The sequence below is a fragment of the Chrysemys picta genome, chromosome 2, assembly GCF_011386835.1.
Source record: "Chrysemys picta bellii isolate R12L10 chromosome 2, ASM1138683v2, whole genome shotgun sequence".
In the NCBI taxonomy this organism is placed as follows: domain Eukaryota; kingdom Metazoa; phylum Chordata; order Testudines; family Emydidae; genus Chrysemys; species Chrysemys picta.
The window spans coordinates 31,599,138-31,618,763 of NC_088792.1; the positions used below are offsets into that span (position 1 = coordinate 31,599,138).

Genomic DNA, 19,626 nt, shown 5'->3' on the forward strand with positions numbered 1-19,626 from the left:
TAAGGCAACTCCCATCTTTTCATGTGTTGTAAAATATATATACTGCTTGCTGTATTTTTCACTCCATGCATCTGATGAAGTGGGTTTTATCCCATGAAAGTTTATGCCCAAATAAATTTGTTAGTCTCTAAGGCCTGGTCTACACTACGGGTTTAGGTCGACTTTAGCAGCGTTAAACCGAATTAAGCCTGGACACGTCCACACAACGAGGCCCTTTCTTTCGACTTAAAGGGCCCTTTAAACCGGTTTCTTTACACCACCTCCGACGAGGGGATTAGCAATAAAACCGGCCTTTGCGGGTCGGAATTGGGGTAGTGTGGACGGAATTCGATGTTATTGGCCTCCGGGAGCTATCCCACAGTGCTTCATTGTGACCGCTCTGGACAGCGCTCTCAACTCAGATGCACTGACCAGGTAGACAGGAAAAGACCCGCGAAGGTTTGAATTTCATTTCCTGTTTGCCCAGCGTGGAGAGCACAGGTGACCACGCAGAGCTCATCAGCACAGGTAACCGTCATGGAGTCCTCCCAGGATCGCAAAAGAGCTCCAGCATGGACCGAACGGGAGGTACGAGATCTGCTCGCCATATGGGGAGATGAAGCAGTGATAGCTGAACTCCGTAGCAGTAAAAGAAATGGAAAAGTATTAGAAAAGATCTCCAAGGCCATGAAGGACCGAGGCCATAACAGGGACACACAGCAGTGCCGCGTGAAAATTAAGGAGCTACGGCAAGCCTACCACAAAGCCAGAGAAGCAAACGGAAGGTCCGGGGCAGAGCCGCAAACTTGCCGCTACTACGCGGAGCTGCATGCGATCCTAGGGGGTGCAGCCACCACTACCCCAACCATGTGCTATGACTCTCTCACTGGAGAAACACACAGGGAAGACGGTTCGGGGAACGAGGAAGATGACGATGGAGGTACTGTAGGTAGCTCACAGCAGCAAGGAAGCGGAGAAACCGTTTTCCCCAACAGCCAGGATATGTTTGTGACCCTGGACCTGGAACCAGTAACCCCCGAACTCACCCAAGACCCTCAGGGCACACAGGAGACCTCTGGTGAGTGTAACTTTGTAAATATTTGTAAACATTACAAAAAAAAAGCAAGCAAGTCTGTTAACGTGTATGGGGATGGAGCGGAAATCCTCCAGGGACATCTCCAGAAAGCTCTCCTGGTTGAAATGGGGTGATTTTATTAAGGGGGACATTCAGAGGCGCCCGTTCCTGCTATTCTGACCAGAAATGTTCCCCGCTGTTAACCACGCGGTGGGGGGGAGGGGTGAAGTGATCATCCCAGAGAATCGTGTGTGTGTGGGGGGGGGGGCTTTACTTGTGTTTGTGCCGCATGTTAACCGGGAAACCGCAGCCCCCTCCTTTTACATTGAAACCCCATTTTAAATGGACAACCCAATTCATCCTTGATATGGGAAATGCGCTGCTGTTTGCAACCTTTCCCGCATGCTAAGAAGGTTAAAATAGCCAAAACACTGTGGCCTACGATGGCTGCCTGCAAGCCGAAATATGCGACCTTGTAATGAAAGAGTGTACCCTTTGTTCCCTAAAATGTGTCTTTTTTAACCACCTCTCCCTTCTCCTCCACCAGCTGCAAATGTTTCTCCTTCGCAGAGGCTCGTGAACATTAGAAAGAGAAAACGTAAGACGAGGGACGAGATGTTCACGGAGCTGCAGATGTCCTCCCACGCTGATAGAGCACAGCAGAATGCGTGGAGGCAGTCAATGTCGGAGATGAGAAAAGCCCAACATGAACGAGAGGAGAGGTGGCGGGCTGAAGACGATAGGTGGCGTCAGCTTGCAGACAGACGGCAAGAGGCAATGCTCCGTCTGCTGGAGCATCAAAGTGATATGCTCGAGCGTATGGTTGAGTTGCAGGAAAGGCAGCAGGAGCAGAGACCGCCGCTACAGCCCCTGTGTAACCAACAGCCCTCCTCCCCAAGTTCCATAGCCTCCTCACCCAGACGCCCAAGAACACGGTGGGGGGGCCTCCGTCCACCCAGTCACTCCACCCCAGATGATCGCCCAAGCATCAGAAGGCTGGGCTTCAATAAGAGTTAAAGTTTTAAAATGCAGTATGTCCTTTTCCATCCCTCCTCCCCCACCCATCCCAGCTACCTTGGCAATTATCCCCCTACCTCTGTAAGGAACTAATAAAGAATGCATGAATGTGAAAAAACAATGACTTTATTGCCTCTGCAAGCGGGAGGGGAGGGGAGGGTGGGGTGGGGTGGTTGGTTTACAGGGAAGTAGAGTGAACCGGGTCGGGGGGGGGGGTTGGAGGGTTCATCAAGGAGAAACAAACAGAAGTTTCACACAGTAGCCTGGCCAGTCACAAAACTCGTTTTCAAAGCTTCTCTGATGCGCACCGCGCCCTGCTGTGCTCCTCTAACCGCCCTGGTGTCTGGCTGCGCGTAATCAGCGGCCAGGCGAGTTGCCTCAACCTCCCACCCCGCCATAAAGGTCTCCCCCTTACTCTCACAGATATTGTGGAGCGCACAGCAAGCAGCAATAACAATGGGGATATTCTTTTCGCTGAGGTCTGAGCGAGTCAGTAAACTGCGCCAGCGTGCTTTTAAACGTCCAAATGCACATTCCACCACCATTCGGCACTTGCTCAGCCTGTAGTTGAACAGGTCCTGACTCCTGTCCAGGCTGCCTGTGTACGGCTTCATGAGCCATGGCATTAAGGGGTAGGCTGGGTCCCCAAGGATCACGATAGGCATTTCAACATCCCCAATGGTCACTTTCTGGTCCGGGAAGAAAGTCCCTTCCTCCAGCTTTCGAAACAGAGCAGAGTTCCTGAAGACGCGAGCATCATGTACCTTTCCCGGCCATCCCACGTTGATGTTGGTGAAACGTCCCTTGTGATCCACCAGGGCTTGCAGCAGCATTGAAAAGTACCCCTTGCGGTTTACGTAGTCGGTGGCTTGGTGCTCCGGTGACAAGATAGGGATATGGGTTCCGTCTATGGCCCCGCCACAGTTTGGGAATCCCATTTCAGCAAAACCATCCACTATTGACTGCACGTTGCCCAGAGTCACTACCCTTGCTATCACCAGGTCTTTCATTGCCCTGGCAAATTGGATCACAGCAGCCCCCACAGTAGATTTGCCCACTCCAAATTGATTCCCGACTGACCGGTAGCTGTCTGGCGTTGCAAGCTTCCACAGGGCTATCGCCACTCGCTTCTCAACTGTGAGGGCTGCTCTCATCTTGGTATCCTGCGTTTCAGGGCAGGGGAAAGCAAGTCACAAAGTTCCATGAAAGTGCCCTTACGCATGCGAAAGTTTCGCAGCCACTGGGAATCGTCCCATACCTGCAGCACGATGCGGTCCCACCAGTCTGTGCTTGTTTCCCGGGCCCAGAATCGGCGTTCCACGGTATCAACCTGCCCCAGTAACACCATGATTTCCACATTGCTGGGGCCTGTGCCTTGTGAGAGGTCTATGGCCATGTCAATTTCCTCATCACTCTCGTCGCCGCGCTGCAATCGCCTCCTCGCCTGGTCCGGGTTTCGCCTTGGCATGTTCTGGCTCTGCATATACTCCAGGACAATGCACGTGGTGTTCATAGTGCTCATAATTGCCGCGGTGATCTGAGCGGGCTCCATGATCCCAGTGCTAGCTATGGCGCCTGGTCAGAAAAAGGCGCGAAAGTAGTATCTGATGGACCAGGAGAAGGAGGGCGGGAGGGAGGGAGGGCCGAGTGACGACATGGCGTACAGGTACAGGAACAGGGAGAAACACAAACAACTGTCACACAGAATGGTGCCCCCAAAGATTAAACTGGAAACCCTGGCTTAGCAGGCCGTTGATTTCACGGAGGAAGGGGAAGCAAATGAACACAGAACAAATCTATTTTTTACATCTTAAGGTGGCAGCCGACGCTGCAGCATGAGTGACAGCCATACCAATATGACGATGACGGTTACCAATCATAAAATACCATCATCTGCCAAAAGGCAAGGGGCTGCTGCTGTGTAGCAATGCAGCCCCACGTCTGCCAGCCCCACGTCCGCCAGCACCCAGCATCGCCCTCGGCCTCTTCTGGGTGCTTAGCAGACAATACTGGGCAATTGGCAGAAAATAGTATATTATGACTGGTAACCGTCATCATCAAAACAGTAGCATGTCTGCCCAGGTGGCCATGATTGACAGCCATACCAGTATGACGACGATGGGTACCAGTCATAATATACCATCGCCTGGAAGGGGCTGGTGCAATGCAGCACTACGGCTGCCAGCCCCACAACTATCACTCATGCTACACTGTCTACCGCCAAAAGGCAGTTAGCAGCTGCTGCTGTGTAGCAATGCAGTCCCACGCCTGCCGGCACCCAGAGGACATATGGTGACGGTGAGCTCAGCTGAGCTGAGCGGGCTCCATGCTTGCCGTGGTATGTTGTCTGCACAGGTAACCCAGGTAAATAGGCGCGAATCTATTGTCTGCCGTTGCTGTGACGAGGGGGGAGGGGCCTGACGACATGTACCCAGAACCGCCCGCGACACTGTTTTGCATCATCCGGGCATTGGGATCTCAACCCAGAATTCAAAGAAAAGGCGCGAACCGCTTCTCGGCTCGAGCTGTGGCGCAAACGTAGTATCTGACGGCCTAGGGGAAGGAGGGAGGGGGGCCGAGTGACGACATGGCGTACAGGCACAGGGAATTAAAATAAAGAACGGTGGCTGTGCATCAGGGAGAGACACAAACAACTGTCACAGAGTGGTCCCCCCCAAAGATTAAACTGAAAACCCTGGGTTTAGCAGGCCGTTGATTTGACGGAGGGAGGGGGAAGCAAATGAATACAGAGAAAATCTATTTTTTTACATCTTAAGATGACGGTGCAGCGTGACTGATAGCCCTCGGCATCTTTCTGGGTGCTTGGCAGCAAATACGGGGCGGTGTATGACGATGGTCTTCAGGCCTATTGCACAATCGGCTGCTCGGGGAAGACTCTGCTAACGTGCGATGACCCGACTTGTAATAGGCCGGCTAACAGTCATAATACACCATTTACTGCCAAAAGGCAAGCCCCACGGCTGCCAGCACCCAGATCGCCGATGAAGGCTACCAGTCTACTGCACCGTCTACCGCCAAAAGGCAGTTAGCAGCTGCTGCTGTGTAGCAATGCAGTCCCACGTCTGCCGGCACCAAGAGGACATATGGTGACGGTGAGCTCAGCTGTGCTGAGCGGGCTCCATGTTGTCTGCACAGGTAACCCAGGTAACCCAGATAAAAAGGCGCGAATCTATTGTCTGCCGTTGCTGTGACGGGGGAGGGAGGGGCCTGACGACATGTACCCAGAACCGCCCGCGACACTGTTTTGCATCATCCGGGCATTGGGATCTCAACCCAGAATTCCAAGGGGCGGCGGAGACTGTGGGATAGCTGTGGGATAGCTACCCATAGTGCAATGCTCCGGAAGTCGACGCTAGCCTCGTACTGTGGACGCGGTCTGCCGACTAGAGCACCTAGAGCATTTTATGTGTGGACATACACAATCGGCTGTATATAACCGATTTCAATAAAACTGGCTTCTATAAATTCGAACTAATTTCGTAGTGTAGACATACCCTAAGGTGCCACAAGGACTCCTCGTTGTTTTTACAGACTCAGTTTCAGAGTCTTCCAAAAGTTACAGGGCTATAGTTTTTCCTTGTTCCCATAAGCTGCTCCTCTGACTTACCACATCTACACATTCATAAAGCGAGATTCTCACCCTTTCTCTGGCCTCTTAACAAATTTACAAACATTGGAGAGGTGGAAAGGAGTTCTACAAGCCCCATGTCCAGTTGGGGAAGGATTCCCCCAGTGCAAGCACTATGGATAGCCATATGGCTGCCTTCCAAGAATCCTCTCAGAAGCCAGGGTATAGAGTGCCTGTTGGGAGCGGGTCTGGGAGGGGAGGGGGCATGTTGAAGGGTGGGGCCACACTACACAGCACTTTGGAGATTTCAGGAAGCACTACAGATCATAAAGTAGTCCTTGACACTGCTGTAATTTACACAGGCCTCCAGGATTTCTCCAGGGGTCTCTGCAGTCCATGGAGCAGCCCAGGATCAGGAGGATGCAAAGGTGGCTTGTAGCTAGCTTAGCATCCCCCTTCCTCTTGGGCTGTGACTTCTGTGCTGGACTCACAGAATCTCACCCGTACATTTTAAGGCCAGAAGTGATGGAACATTTACCGTATGCAGTGGAGGTCAGACGGTGCTGGCGCTAGGCATAAACGGACTTAGCAATTGCTTTGGGCCCCAAGCAGCTCAAGGAGACCCTCTATTCACTTGTGCCCCCCCCTCAAAAAAATTCCTGCTTAGGGCCCCAATGGGCTAGCACCACCTCTAAGGTCAGATTAAATTATCCTAATGATCTCTCTGCCCTTAAAATCAATGTCAATAGGTGTGTCATGTCAGGAGTACTGCATGTGGGAACATGTTCACAGAATTTATTTGTATTTGCAGGTATAACTTAAGCTTTCTGGGATTCTTTTATATAAATAACTCTACATACAAAAGAATTGTATTATACATTAAATCAGAATATTCAAATGTCCAAACGAGGGATTCAAGGGCACTTGGTAAAATAGAATCAACTACATACATTTATTTTTTTAAATTATTGCTTTTCTTTGCTCAAAAGTATAAGGTATCCAGTTTTATCAACGTCTAGTATCCCTTGTTAAAATTCACTGCCCCCAAACTTCATTAATATAGAGTTAAGGTTGACCAGCAGTGCCTCATATTTTTCCAGAATGTTGAGTACACGTGTATTTAAGCCTCTGAAAACCAGCAAATAGAGTGAAAATATAATGGTAGATTTTACAGCACTTAGAAAAATCAGCTGTTAAACTATTAAGCTACTTCACTAACTATAATGGTGCTACTGCTGCACTATAATTCCAAATTTTGTTACACTTGCTGTTATATTGCTGTTTTTAATTCAACCCTTTTTCTTTCCTTGTTACTCTTGACCTATGAATCACAACTGAATAATTAGTCTCATTACTAAGAATGAAAAATAGAAGCTCAAGAGAAGTTAATTGGTCTCCTCACTCACTAGTGCAGGTACAGTACACTAATGAATTTATGCATTAGAAATAATTCCAACATTGCCTTGTGTGAAAATGAGCTTGGGTTGTGGCTATCTTTTCCCTTGTCAACAGCATGAGTCAGGTTTAAAAAAAACCTCACCATACTGGGTTGCATCTCCTCAGGACTTTAATATGCAATATGCCAACACCAAACATTCCAAAATCATCAGACAGGCCCCCCAAAAGCAAAAGATTAGCTTAATAATCATGCATTTAAAAAATAAATATTGGGTTCTTTTATTTTCCTTCTGGTTTTTGAGCCTTTAGGGTACACTCGGGTACATTGTCAAGTTCTTCTCTGTAACCATGAGGGCTAGAATCTTACTTTGTTTTAAAAAATCAGAGCTAAGATTCTCACCTAATCACTTGTCCCCAGGAGCTTTAAGTAAGAAACCAAATATCATAAGACATGATAAAACTGCAAGAGTTGGTAATGCTGATGGTTCAACAAAAATAATGATAATTGATGATGTTAATACAACTGAGGATCAACAGACAAGGTTAAATAATAATTCAATCAAAAACTTGTACCTGTATACCATAAACTTTTTATAAGCCAAAAGACCAAAAAAAAAATCTTAATAATCATATTGAAGTTGTGAATTGCATATTCCATAGAAATCTATTTGTATTTGCATGACACTTACTGGGATAATTCTATGTTATAAAGGCGATATAGATGTATAAAAAACCCAATCTCATAGAAAGTCAAAATAAAACAATTATAGAATTAGCTAATTCTGAGGTTCAACATCCATTGTAAGTTCAAAGTGTGTTCTCTTCCCACATCCTATCAGAACTACTGATGCAGCTTTCAGCTTTCCACAACTGACTGTCTGTGATTTAAGCTTTTTATTATTTTTGCTATAGGAATAAGAATTGCTATATGAGAACAGACTGCACTGGTTCCTTATAAACCTATAATCAGCAATGTATGGTATCCTGTAGACAGCATGATCAATCCTAAATGTTTCTGCAGAATAACAAAAAACATCCATAATACACACAATTGTGCAATACTACACAATAACACAGGGAAGAATTTCTTCCCAACCCAATCAAACCTAATGATTAGTTCATGCCCTGAAGCATAAGTATTGATAATCAGTATAACTTCTATTCTAGAAGGTAGTGTTATATCCTAAGATTCAGGGAGAGTGGGCCCCCAATAAACACAAGTAAATCAAGTAATTGTGTGCAAAGCTACCCATTTTCACATGCAGTTACCTTATTTGAAAATGTCAGTGTGTGAGTTTTATTGGTACAATGTGCACTTTTGCAGCTCAGTGAATCTGCATGTATTTTTGCGGGTACGCCCATGGCACTCTCAAATCCAACATAATGACATCTATGAATAGTTTTTTTTACTTGTAAGAACCTGCCTAGAGGATATGTGCCACAATACTGGGTGCAATCGGGAGCGATGTTGTCTCCTAAATGAAGAGGTGGATGTGGGGAAGCATGCAAGCAAGCCTTGGAGAAGAAAAGATCCAGAATTTCCTTAATACAGCTTCCTCTGATTTATTGCCATGTCTGTCAGTGACAAAGCATTAACAAACATTTGTGATATGCACTTTGTCAGGCTTCTCTTGTGAAAGCTTTGGAGCTGTGCCTGACCGTAGCTGCTGATAGCGCAGCAGCCTTTATCAGCCAAACCTTTATTCATGCAGCTTTAAATTTGGTATCAAAGAATGACCTTCTATATCTCCTTTGATTAGCCCCTGTTCACAGGAGGTGTTCCCAATTACCATCCTTCACTTCTTTTCCTGCAGCTTCTCTAGTGTTGCCATCTGTCCCTGCTTGTCCATTGCCCTTCCTGTTTTATTTGCATTGTTCCTTGGCATATATCAAATTGGGATTATTGAAGTTCCTGGTTTAAAGGGTTTCGATCACTCAGAGGACTTGTAATGGGATACAGCGCCTTACCTTGGGGACGTTTGTCTGCATCCAGCATAGGCTAGTAGTTAACAAAAGAAGTTAACCTTTGTTAGCTGAAATGGGTTGGTGGTCTCAAGGCCTGTTCCTGCTGAACATGAATCATCGTCATGAAACCACCACCATAACTAGCACTCCAGCGTGCAAACTCAGGAGTAAGGCAAAGGACCTAATGGCCTACACTTTGTCCCCTAAAACAGAGCTGAAGCATGTTGGTGGTGTGGTGTGCTGAGAATTTTGGTTTTTACTGGAATCATTACAGTATTTATCACAATTCTATTTTAAAAAGCTCCTGTTTTAGTGAGAATCCAAGTTCCCATCTCCATCTGCCAGGGTTTCTGAGCCAGTCCCACTACTAATAAACAGCTACAGCAAAAAATGAATGCATTTTACTCCTAGCCACTGCCACCCAAAAGATAAAGGAGATAGTCTGACTCCAACAATGTCAGTCAGTTGTTCACTGCAGAGATGTCTTGAAGGTTTCTACAGAATGGCTCAAGAAGCCATTACTTACAAGTCACAAAGAAACTGATGACTACTCACCCAGATGATTCTTCAGGGCAAGAAACATCTGAATTCCTTCTGTTTCCTTGCACTTTCAAGACAGATTTACAAGATAACATTTGCTGGAATTCTTGTTCACTTTACCATTTTCAGTAAGGATCTACAGAAACAGAGCAAGCAACAGGACTGAGCAACTAACAAGAAAATTAAAGCAAAAGAAAACCTGGTACCCATTATTCAGGCAATATAAAACCAAATAATCCAGCGCGGACTAGGACCTTTAGCATATTGTAAAAGTCAAACAACACCCCTGTTTTGAATTATAATGAAAATATGTGGAGTATAAGTTTCCAGTCAAAACTGCACACTTTTCTCCAGTTTGGATTAACTCCAGGGTTAAAACTGGTGGATGGATGGTTCTGGTGAGGTGAGAGCCTGGCATCAAAGTATTGAAGCATCTGTATCCGACTGTTGTATTTATGTCCTTCCCCAGCAATAGGAACAAATTAAGTATCTTCAGATTCACCATTTTCTGCAGAGACTTTACATATTTCCCTTGTGAACAGTCAGATCATTTTAGTGAGAAACCCCATATTCTATCTTCTCTTTGATAAGTCTAGCATTATTGGACCAGTTATGCAAATAGTCTGCATTCACAAAATTGAGTGTCAAATATACATTGAACCTGTGGTCATAAGCAATGGGGAGAATCCTGTTGGTGCCTTGTGTCTGCTTAGACAGTTAAAAATATTGCACAAAATATGGACTCATGCGAGTCTCTTCTGTATTGTCATTGGCTCCTGCTGATGCTGATAAGTCGCACATAGCTTTTGGTGATGCTTGGTCCAATAGACATTTTGACAACAAATAAGGGATAGCTTAGTGGTTTGAGCATTGGCCTGCTAAACCCAGGGTTGTGAGTTCAATCCTTGAGGGGGCCATTTAGGGAACTGGGGTAAAAATCTGTCTGGGGATTGGTCCTGCTTTGAGCAGGGGGTTGGACTAGATGACCTCCTGAGGTCCCTTCCAACCCTGATAGTCCATGATTCTATGACTCATGCATTTAGAACTGACTCTGGAAGAGATCCTGAGGTTAGACAATGACTGGACTGCATGCTGAGGGAGACATCAAGCCTCTCTGTTCCTGCATTGAGGTGTCTACTCAGTCTTATGCATCTGTTGGGACTGACATTATGACACTGAGATGAAAAGGCACAGATTCATCAACCACCAAAGAGGTTGTACACAGAGTGAAATTCGCTAGTGGACTTAAGTAGAGGTTAGACCTTGTACTGATCATCTGCACAGGGGTGAATTTCATCCACAGGTAATGGAAATAGCTTCCCATTAATGGGTTATACTCTCTATGCCTTCAGTGAGAGATAGGTATTGTCTGGGTCTGCGATGGGGTATACAAACCCCACACTGGGCAATAAGGGGTTAAGGAACTGCTCTGGGCTCAGCCAGACCCTCCCTGTCACAGCTGTAGGAAATGCACCAGCTGGAAGGGGAGTTAAAAGGCGGAGGAGCAGCTCATTTGGCAGCAGCCCAGGGAAGAGCGCAGACGTACAACCTGGAGCTCTAGGAGAGAAAAGCTGAGGTAAAGGCAGAATCTCTCCTCACAGCAATTGCCAAAACTGCCTGAGGGAAGGTAGGATCTGCTACAGATACAGTCTGAGAGGGAAGCATTTCCCTCTCCCTCTAATATAAACTCACCCCTCTTTATTTTGTTTGATTACCCAGCAGGGGAGAGCCCTAGGACTGAGTTGGCCCAGGAGGGCGGGTCATATCGCAGAAGGAGACAGTTGCCACTCGAGAAAGGAAGAGAGCTACCACATTACACGAAGCTACCAGAAGGTGCCTTGTGGACAAAGGACATCTTTCACAGCACCTTAACCCAGATAGTGACCTTGGGGCAATCGTAAGGTGAGTGATAGGAAGTGGCCCAGGGAGGGCAGCCTTAAGTATCCCCTGGCTGTTAGATCACTGACATCCCTTAAAAGGCCCTGGGTCAGACCCCAGTGGAGAGGGTGGGCCCAGGCTCCCTCATGGCAACCCCCTGCAAGTCATGGGCCTAAGACCCCAAATTTGCCTTCTGGTTTCTGAGCCTTTAGGCTCTGTTTTCAATTAATCTGCAACTATGAGGACTAGGAACTTGTTTTTTAAAAAAAATGAAAGCTGAGTGGCTATGTAATCATGTGACTCTAAGGACATTGTTTTTAATAAAGCCCCCAAATATTGCGAGACTCACTGTAAAACTGCATGAGTTGAAAACACTGCACTTCAGGAGCTTACAGCCAGCTTTTGGGCTACACTGGCCCCCAATTTTTTACTCCCTTATATATTAGCACCAATCACAATTTCCATTGTTTTTAATGTCAACATCACTTCATTGCTGCTGATATGGCCCTCTAAAATGTAAATTGATCTCACTGTGTAAGTCTGACCAAGTGGTTCTTCCTATTTCAGTTTGTGGATACCTTCTCCAGGGTTTCTCAAGAGGACGGCATTGTTTTTGGTTTAGAAAACAGTGACTGTTCTGACTTAACAAAGTAAGCAGTGTTGAAAAAAGCATAGCAAAAACAACCAGCGCTAAGAACCTTTCCAGGTGAAATGACTTTAGAGTCACCAGTCATATTTCCCTTCAACAGATGTCAATATCACATAATGCACCACCAGAACTGGCATTAGCTGGCAACTTTACAGGAAGTCTCAGCAGAAAGGCCCAGGTTTGAATGAGCCTTGGAGACTGAACTCCCATCTCAACCCTAGCGATGATCCTTTCAAGTCAGGGTTGATTCATGAAGTAAATGGGTGAAGAGAAGGTTCGAGGTCTGGAGAAACGAGTATCGACTCTGCGTTGCATAAGGGAAAATGAAGATTTCCTGGACAGACGTCAGGAGATGCTTCTACGGCCACAATGTTCTGAAGATTCAGAGCAGGCTCAGCAGGGACAGAAGGATGGTGAAGAAGTTTGGCAGCATGGACCTCCAGAAGGAGAAAGAGGAGCATCCATGTACCAGCAATGGAGATACAGGTGAGCAATCGTTTCCATGTTCTCTCTACAGGTACTAATGTGGAGAGTGGACTAGCTGTCCTATCTGAGGGAAGGGAGCAGAAGGAGACTCCACCGATTGGCAGGCAAAAGATGCACTGTCCTAGGGATGGGGGTTCCACGACCACCACTCCTAAGAGGAGGAGGAGGGTGGTGGTGGTCGGGGACTCCCTCCTCAGGGGGACTGAGTCATCTATCTGCTGCCCCGACTGGGAAAACCGAGAGGTCTGCTGCTTTCCAGGAGCTAGGATACACGATGTGACGGAGAGACTGCCGAGACTCATCAAGCCCTCAGATCACTACCCCTTCCTGCTTCTCCATGTGGGCACCAATGATACTGCCAAGAATGACCTTGAGCAGATCACTGCAGACTACGTGGCTCTGGGAAGAAGGATAAAGGAGGCGCAAGTGGTGTTCTTGTCCATCCTCCCTGTGCAAGGAAAAGGCCTGGGTGGAGCCCGTCGAATCATGGAAGTCAACGAATGGCTACACAGGTGGTGTCGGAGAGAAGGCTTTGGATTCTTCGACCATGGGATGGTGTTCCAAGAAGGAGGAGTGCTAGGCAGAGACGGGCTCCACCTAACGAAGAGAGGGAAGAGCATCTTCACAAGCAGGCTGGCTAACCTAGTGAGGAGGGCTTTAAACTAGGTTCACCGGGGGAAGGAGACCAAAGCCCTGAGGTAAGTGGAGATATGGGATCCTGGGAGGAAGCACAAGCAGGAGAGCGCAAGAGGGGGAGGACTCCTGTCTCATACTGAGAAAGAGGGACGATCGATGAGTTATCTTAAGTGGCTATACACAAATGCAAGAAGCCTGGGAAACAAGCAGGGAGAACTGGAAGTCCTGGCACAGTCAGGGAACTATGATGCGATTGGAATAACAGAGACTTGGTGGGATAACTCACATGACTGGAGTGCTGTCATGGATGGATATAAACTGTTCAGGAAGGACAGGCAGGGCAGAAAAGGTGGGGGAGTTGCATTGTATGTAAGAGAGGAGTATGACTGCTCAGAGCTCCGGTATGAAACTGCAGAAAAACCTGAGAGTCTCTGGATAAAGTTGAGAAGTGTGAGCAACAAGGGTGATGTCGTGGTCGGAGTCTGCTATAGACCACCAGACCAGGGGAATGAGGTGGACGAGGCTTTCTTCTGGCAACTAGCAGAAGTTTCTAGATCGCAGGCCCTGGTTCTCATGGGAGACTTTAATCACCCTGATATCTGCTGAGAGAGCAATACAGCGGTGCACAGACAATCCAGGAAGTTTTTGGAAAGTGTAGGGGACAATTTCCTGGTGCAAGTGCTGGAGGAACCAACTAGGGGCAGAGGTTTTCTTGACCTGCTGCTCACAAACAGGGAAGAATTAGTAGGGGAAGCAAAAGTGGATGGGAACCTGGGAGGCAGTGACCATGAGATGGTCGAGTTCAGGATCCTGACACAAGGAAGACAGGAGAGCAGCAGAATACGGACCCTGGACTTCAGAAAAGCAGACTTTGACTCCCTCAGGGAATAGATGGGCAGGATCCCCTAGGAGAATAACATGAAGGGCAAAGGGGTCCAGGAGAGCTGGCTGTATTTTAAAGAATCCTTATTGCGGTTGCAGGAACAAACCATCCCGATGTGTAGAAAGAATAGTAAATATGGCAGGCGACCAGCTTGGCTAAACAGTGAAATCCTTGCTGATCTTAAACGCAAAAAAGAAGCTTACAAGAAGTGGAAGATTGGACAAATGACCAGGGAGGGGTATAAAAATATTGCTCAGGCATGCAGGAGTGAAATCAGGAAGGCCAAATCACACTTGGAGTTGCAGCTAGCAAAAGATGTTAAGAGTAACAAGAAGGGTTTCTTCAGGTATGTTAGCAACAAGAAGAAAGTCAAGGAAAGTGTGGGCCCCTTACTGAATGAGGGAGGCAACCTAGTGACCGAGGATGTGGAAAAAGCTAATGTACTCAATGATTTTTTTGCCTCTGTCTTCACGAACAAGGTCAGCTCCCAGTCTGCTGCACTGGGCAGCACAGTATGGGGAGAAGGTGACCAGCCCTCTATGGAAAAAGAAGTGGTTCGGGACTATTTAGAAAAACTGGATGTGCACAAGTCCATGGGGCCGGATGCGCTGCATCCGAGGGTGCTAAAGGAGTTGGCGGATGAGATTGCAGAGCCATTAGCCATTATTTTTGAAAACTCATGGTGATCGGGGGAGGTCCTGGATGACTGGAAAAAGGCTAATGTAGTGCCCATCTTTAAAAAAGGGAAGGAGGAGGATCCAAGGAACTACAGGCCAGTCAGCCTCACCTCAGTCCCTGGAAAAATCATGGAGCAGGTCCTCAAGGAATCAATTATGAAACACTTAGAGGAGAGGAAAGTGATCAGGAACAGTCAGCATGGATTCACCAAGGGGAAGTTGTGCCTGACTAACCTAATTGCCTTCTATGATGAGATAACTAGCTCTATGGATGAGGGGAAAGCAGTGGATGTGTTATTCCTTGACTTCAGCAAAGCTTTTGATATGGTCTCCCACAGTATTCTTGCCGCCAAGTTAAAGAAGTATGGGCTGAATGAATGGACTGTAAGGTGGATAGAAAGCTGGCTAGATCGTCGGGCTCAAAGGGTAGTGATCCATGGCTCCATGTCTAGTTAGCAGCCGGTTTCAAGCGGAGTGTCCCAGGGGTCGGTCCTGGGGTCGGTTTTGTTTAATATCTTTATTAATGATCTGGAGGATGGTGTGGACTGCACTCTCAGCAAGTTTGCAGATGACACTAAACTGGGAGGCATGGTAGATACACTAGAGGGTAGGGATCGGATACAGAGGGACTTAGACAAATTAGACCATTGGGCCAAAAAAACCCTGATGAGGTTCAACAAGGACAAGTGCAGAGTCCTGCACTTAGGACGGAAGAATCCCATGCACAGCTACAGACTAGGGACCGAATGGCTAGGTAGCAGTTCTGCAGAAAAGGACCTAGGGGTCACAGGGGACGAGAAGCTGGATATGAGTCAACAGTGTACCCTTGTTGCCAAGAAGGCTAACGGCATTTTGGGCTGTATAAGTAGGGGAATTGCCAGCAGATCGAGGAACGTGATCGTTCCCCTTTATTCGACGTTGGTGAGGCCTCATCTGGAGTACTGTGTCCAGTTTTGGGCCCCACACTACAAGAAGGATGTGGAAAAATTGGAAAGAGTCCAGCGGAGGGCAACAAAAATGATTAGGGGTCTGGAGCACATGACTTATGAGGAGAGGCTGAGGGAACTGGGATTGTTTAGTCTCCAGAAGAGAAGAATGAGGGGAGATTTGATAGCTGTTTTCAACTACCTGAGGGGGGGTTCCAAAGAGGATGGAGCTCAGCTGTTCTCAGTGGTGGCAGATGACAGAACAAGGAGCAATGGTCTCAAGTTGCAGTGGGGGAGGTCTAGGTTGGATATTAGGAAACACTATTTCACTAGGAGGGTGGTGAAGCACTGGAATGCGTTACCTAGGGAGGTGGTGGAATCTCCTTCCTTAGAGGTTTTTAAGGCCCGGCTTGACAAAGCCCTGGCTGGGATGATTTAGTTGGGAATTGGTCCTGCTTTGAGCAGGGGGTTGGACTAGATGACCTCCTGAGGTCCCTTCGAACTCTGATATTCTATGATTCTATGATTCTAAGCAGGATGGAGAATTTTGCAGTGCTGCTGCACATGCCACACATATTCTACATATAAAACTTCACTCTACAAAGCCAGTGATACACTGGACAATAGTTTTACAAAGAAAATTTCTCAACAGTTGCTAGATAGAAGTTATTCCTAGTGCGGATAAGATTTTTGATGGAACCCTAGCCCTATTGAAGTCATTGGCAAAATTCCCATTCACTCCAATAGGACCAGGATTTCACCCATTGTGTCTAGAAAGGAGGTGAACTACAGAAGGGAAATTGTTTTAAACGTCTCATCAACTTAATGGTGCAAATTTAACTAAGGGTTCTTGTGAGCCCTCTCCAGCCTGGGTGCTCACATTAATTTAGTGGCTGTCAAGTCCATTTTTACTGTTCCCTCCCTCTTTGTATTCTGCTATTTAGGTGAAAATTTTAGGGAAAGATGTGATCCTATGCACTCAATTGGCATTCCTGCTGCACTCTTTGAGAAAGATCCCAGAATATAACCTTGCATGTGTCTTCCTTTGCTACATGTACTGTCTTTGGTGATTGAGGTGGTGTTGTATACTATCTTATAGGACTCTAATTAATGAATAATTAAAAACTTGCTTGTTCATATCAAATATAAAAACAATAACAACAATGAAACATCTTAAAGGCCTTGAACAGATCTTAATTTTAGTTTTTTTTATAAAAGGAAAAGCTGCCTGTTAATAATAAATCTGAAAAGTTACATTTTACAAATTCTCATATTTTGGAATTTACAAACTATGGATACCAGTGCCATGATTGAATTCAAATAAGCAGACCCTTTCGCCCACACAGAGCCCTATTGACTGCAATAGGGCTTCACATGGCCACAAGGGTCTGTTTGCACAGAATCAGTTGCAGGACTAGGCTGTAAAAAGAACATATGTGTTATATTCCTGGTCATAACTGAACTAATCCAGACAAATATAATAAGATAAGACCCTATAGAAACTTGTTTACAACACATAGGGTTTTAAAACAAACTAGAGACAATGCTGGAGGTCAAGCCAGTACAGAGATTTAAGAGTCCAAGTAATGTATTAGACTTAGCGTTGGAAAGAACCATGCACAGCAGAATTTTGAACCAGATGCAGTCTATGAATCAGCAGCTCTGGAATGCCAGTACAGAAAGAATGGCAGTAATGGATCCAAGAGGACACACAAGCATTTGTAGGTCATTCCAAATCTATTTTAGCAAAGCACATGTCTCTAAACTAAAAGATATTCCTGTGATGGTAAAATGATGTCTTGGTAACATATTAACTAAGATCTTCAAAGCTTTAATTCAGATCCCTAAGATTCTGAACAAAAGATAAAATCTGTTAACCAGACACAGAGAGAGAACAAAAAAGAGCTCCGTGAAGCAAGGAGTGCATGCTGGAGGGGCTGGGTGGGGAGACAGGATGTTGTCTTATCACTACTAAGTTTCCAAAACATTTTGGGCCAAATCCAGTGGTGCAAGTAAAAATAATTTCTTGCTGGTGTATGCTGCACTCATGGGAGGGGCACAAATGGGGGGGCACATGACCCCCCCACATGACTCTGCCCCACCTCCAGTCCAGGCCCCCCACGTCTCCCCGTTCCCTCCCTATGATCCACATCCATCCCATGTCACCGGGGGGGGGGGGGGGGGGAGGAAGAGGGGAGGCTCTGTTCTCCTCCCACTGCGCTGGAGACTTCTGCAGTACAGACCCCAGGCAGGAGGACTCAGGAGACACAGCTGTATGGAAGGGCTGGGGAGTGGGCCGGGGGCGGTACAGCCGTGACAGAGGAGCTGTTGGTGTGGGGTGGCCCTGCAGCCCCACATTCTGCTCCTTTTGCTGCTGCAGTTCCCGGGAGACCAGGGCTCTCTGGAACCGCAGCAGGAAAAGGAGCAGAGTGTGGAGCTGCCTGACAGTTCCTCCAGCATGGCTGCTGTACTGCCCCCAGCTCCGACCCCCTCCCCCAGCCCTGTCCTCCAGCGGGGCTGCTGTAGAGACCCGAGGCAGGAGGACTCAGGAGATGCAGCTGCGTGGAAGGGCTGGGGGCGGACTCCTCCTGTTGTACCAGCTATAAATATCTTACTGGTACGGTGTACCGGACCGTACCACTGTACTTGCACCACTGGCTAAATCCTACCATGGCTGGTACTGAGACAGACTAGAGGCAGCAGGGACTGCTGTCTCATAATCCTCTAAAAAGCAACAGAGGGTCCTGTGGCACCTTTGAGACTAACAGAAGTATTGGGAGCATAAGCTTTCGTGGGTAAGAACCTCACTTCTTCAGATGAACTTGCATCTGAAGAAGTGAGGTTCTTACCCACGAAAGCTTATGCTCCCAGTACTTCTGTTAGTCTCAAAGGTGCCACAGGACCCTCTGTTGCTTTTTACAGATTCAGACTAACACGGCTACCCTTCTGATACTTGATCATAATCCTCTGTTACTGACATCTTCCTGGCTAGAGCAGCATTCCTCAGAATGGGTGGGAAAAAGACGTACTCTGGACAAGAGCAGCATCTGTCCCCAGCTATCTCAGGCTACTTACTGCATTGCAGCAGGATATATGCCAACTATCTGGAAGGCTGGATATAAACCTTTAAATTGCAGAACACTCCCCCACTTAGGGAAGTAGTATGTTGGACCAATGCATTTCCTGGCCCTCATTACTAACATTCTCTTGAGCACTATGGAAAGATCTTGTCCTGCTATTCATGTAGTGGAAAAGATTCCCTATGCTCTCTTATCCTTTCCAGACCCCCATTCCCACCTCCTTGCCTCTCTCCACTTGTGCCCTAGCCCAGTACAGGACAGCATTTTTTCTCCAGCATCTTCCAGGATCCGAAAGCATCTGAATACTCATTAGAGAAAAATGATTTTAGACTAAGTTAATGTGAAGAAAAAGTGGAGTAAATGACCTTTTTGTTACAGTGAAGGAGGGGAAAGCATGTGAGCAATGCTAGAAGAATTTTGGAACTGTGCTTTATTTTTAAATGGGTCATAATTCAGGACCTCTTCCCCCTGTCTAACCTACCAATTTTGAGGCCAATATAACCTTTTTTTGCATTTTAGAGGGGAGACAAAAATCAGTCTTGGAATGAAACTCAGTTGCAAACTTAACTGCCATTGCTACATAAAAGCACAAATTGATTAAGAAATAAATGATTTCAGAATAAATTTCCCCCCAAGCTTCTGCACAAAAGAACACAGATATCAGAAAGACTCCTCTAGTTAACTTTCTGCATCAGAAGCAGCTGACTGAATGAGTAGATATTATGCACTGATCAGCATACAAAGAGTTCATTGCTATCATTCGCAGTTTTGACTCTAAACTCTATTAGAAATTACGTGGCAAGGCAATAATGGTTACTAGATGGATAGCTGGCAGGCAAGGCTCTGAT

The 19,626-nt window shown here is 46.7% G+C and overlaps 1 protein-coding gene across 1 annotated transcript; it reads left to right on the plus strand.

Moving 5' to 3' along the window:
• Window positions 1-392: 392 nt before the first annotated feature.
• LOC135981272 (uncharacterized) lies at window positions 393-2,179 on the plus strand. The gene is made up of 2 exons (XM_065582895.1): window positions 393-1,057; window positions 1,602-2,179. The coding sequence occupies exons 1-2, from the start codon at window positions 517-519 to the stop codon at window positions 2,069-2,071; spliced, it is 1,011 nt and encodes a 336-aa protein (XP_065438967.1). The 5' UTR covers window positions 393-516; the 3' UTR covers window positions 2,072-2,179.
• The last annotated feature ends 17,447 nt before the right edge of the window (window positions 2,180-19,626 follow it).

Bases quoted from the DNA above. Each gene is read 5' to 3' on its own strand.
- LOC135981272 (XM_065582895.1), top strand. From the start codon at position 517: ATGGAGTCCTCCCAGGATCGCAAAAGAGCTCCAGCATGGACCGAACGG. The intron at 1,058-1,601 runs GTGAGTGTAACT...CTCCTCCACCAG, and splicing joins GGGCACACAGGAGACCTCTG to CTGCAAATGTTTCTCCTTCG.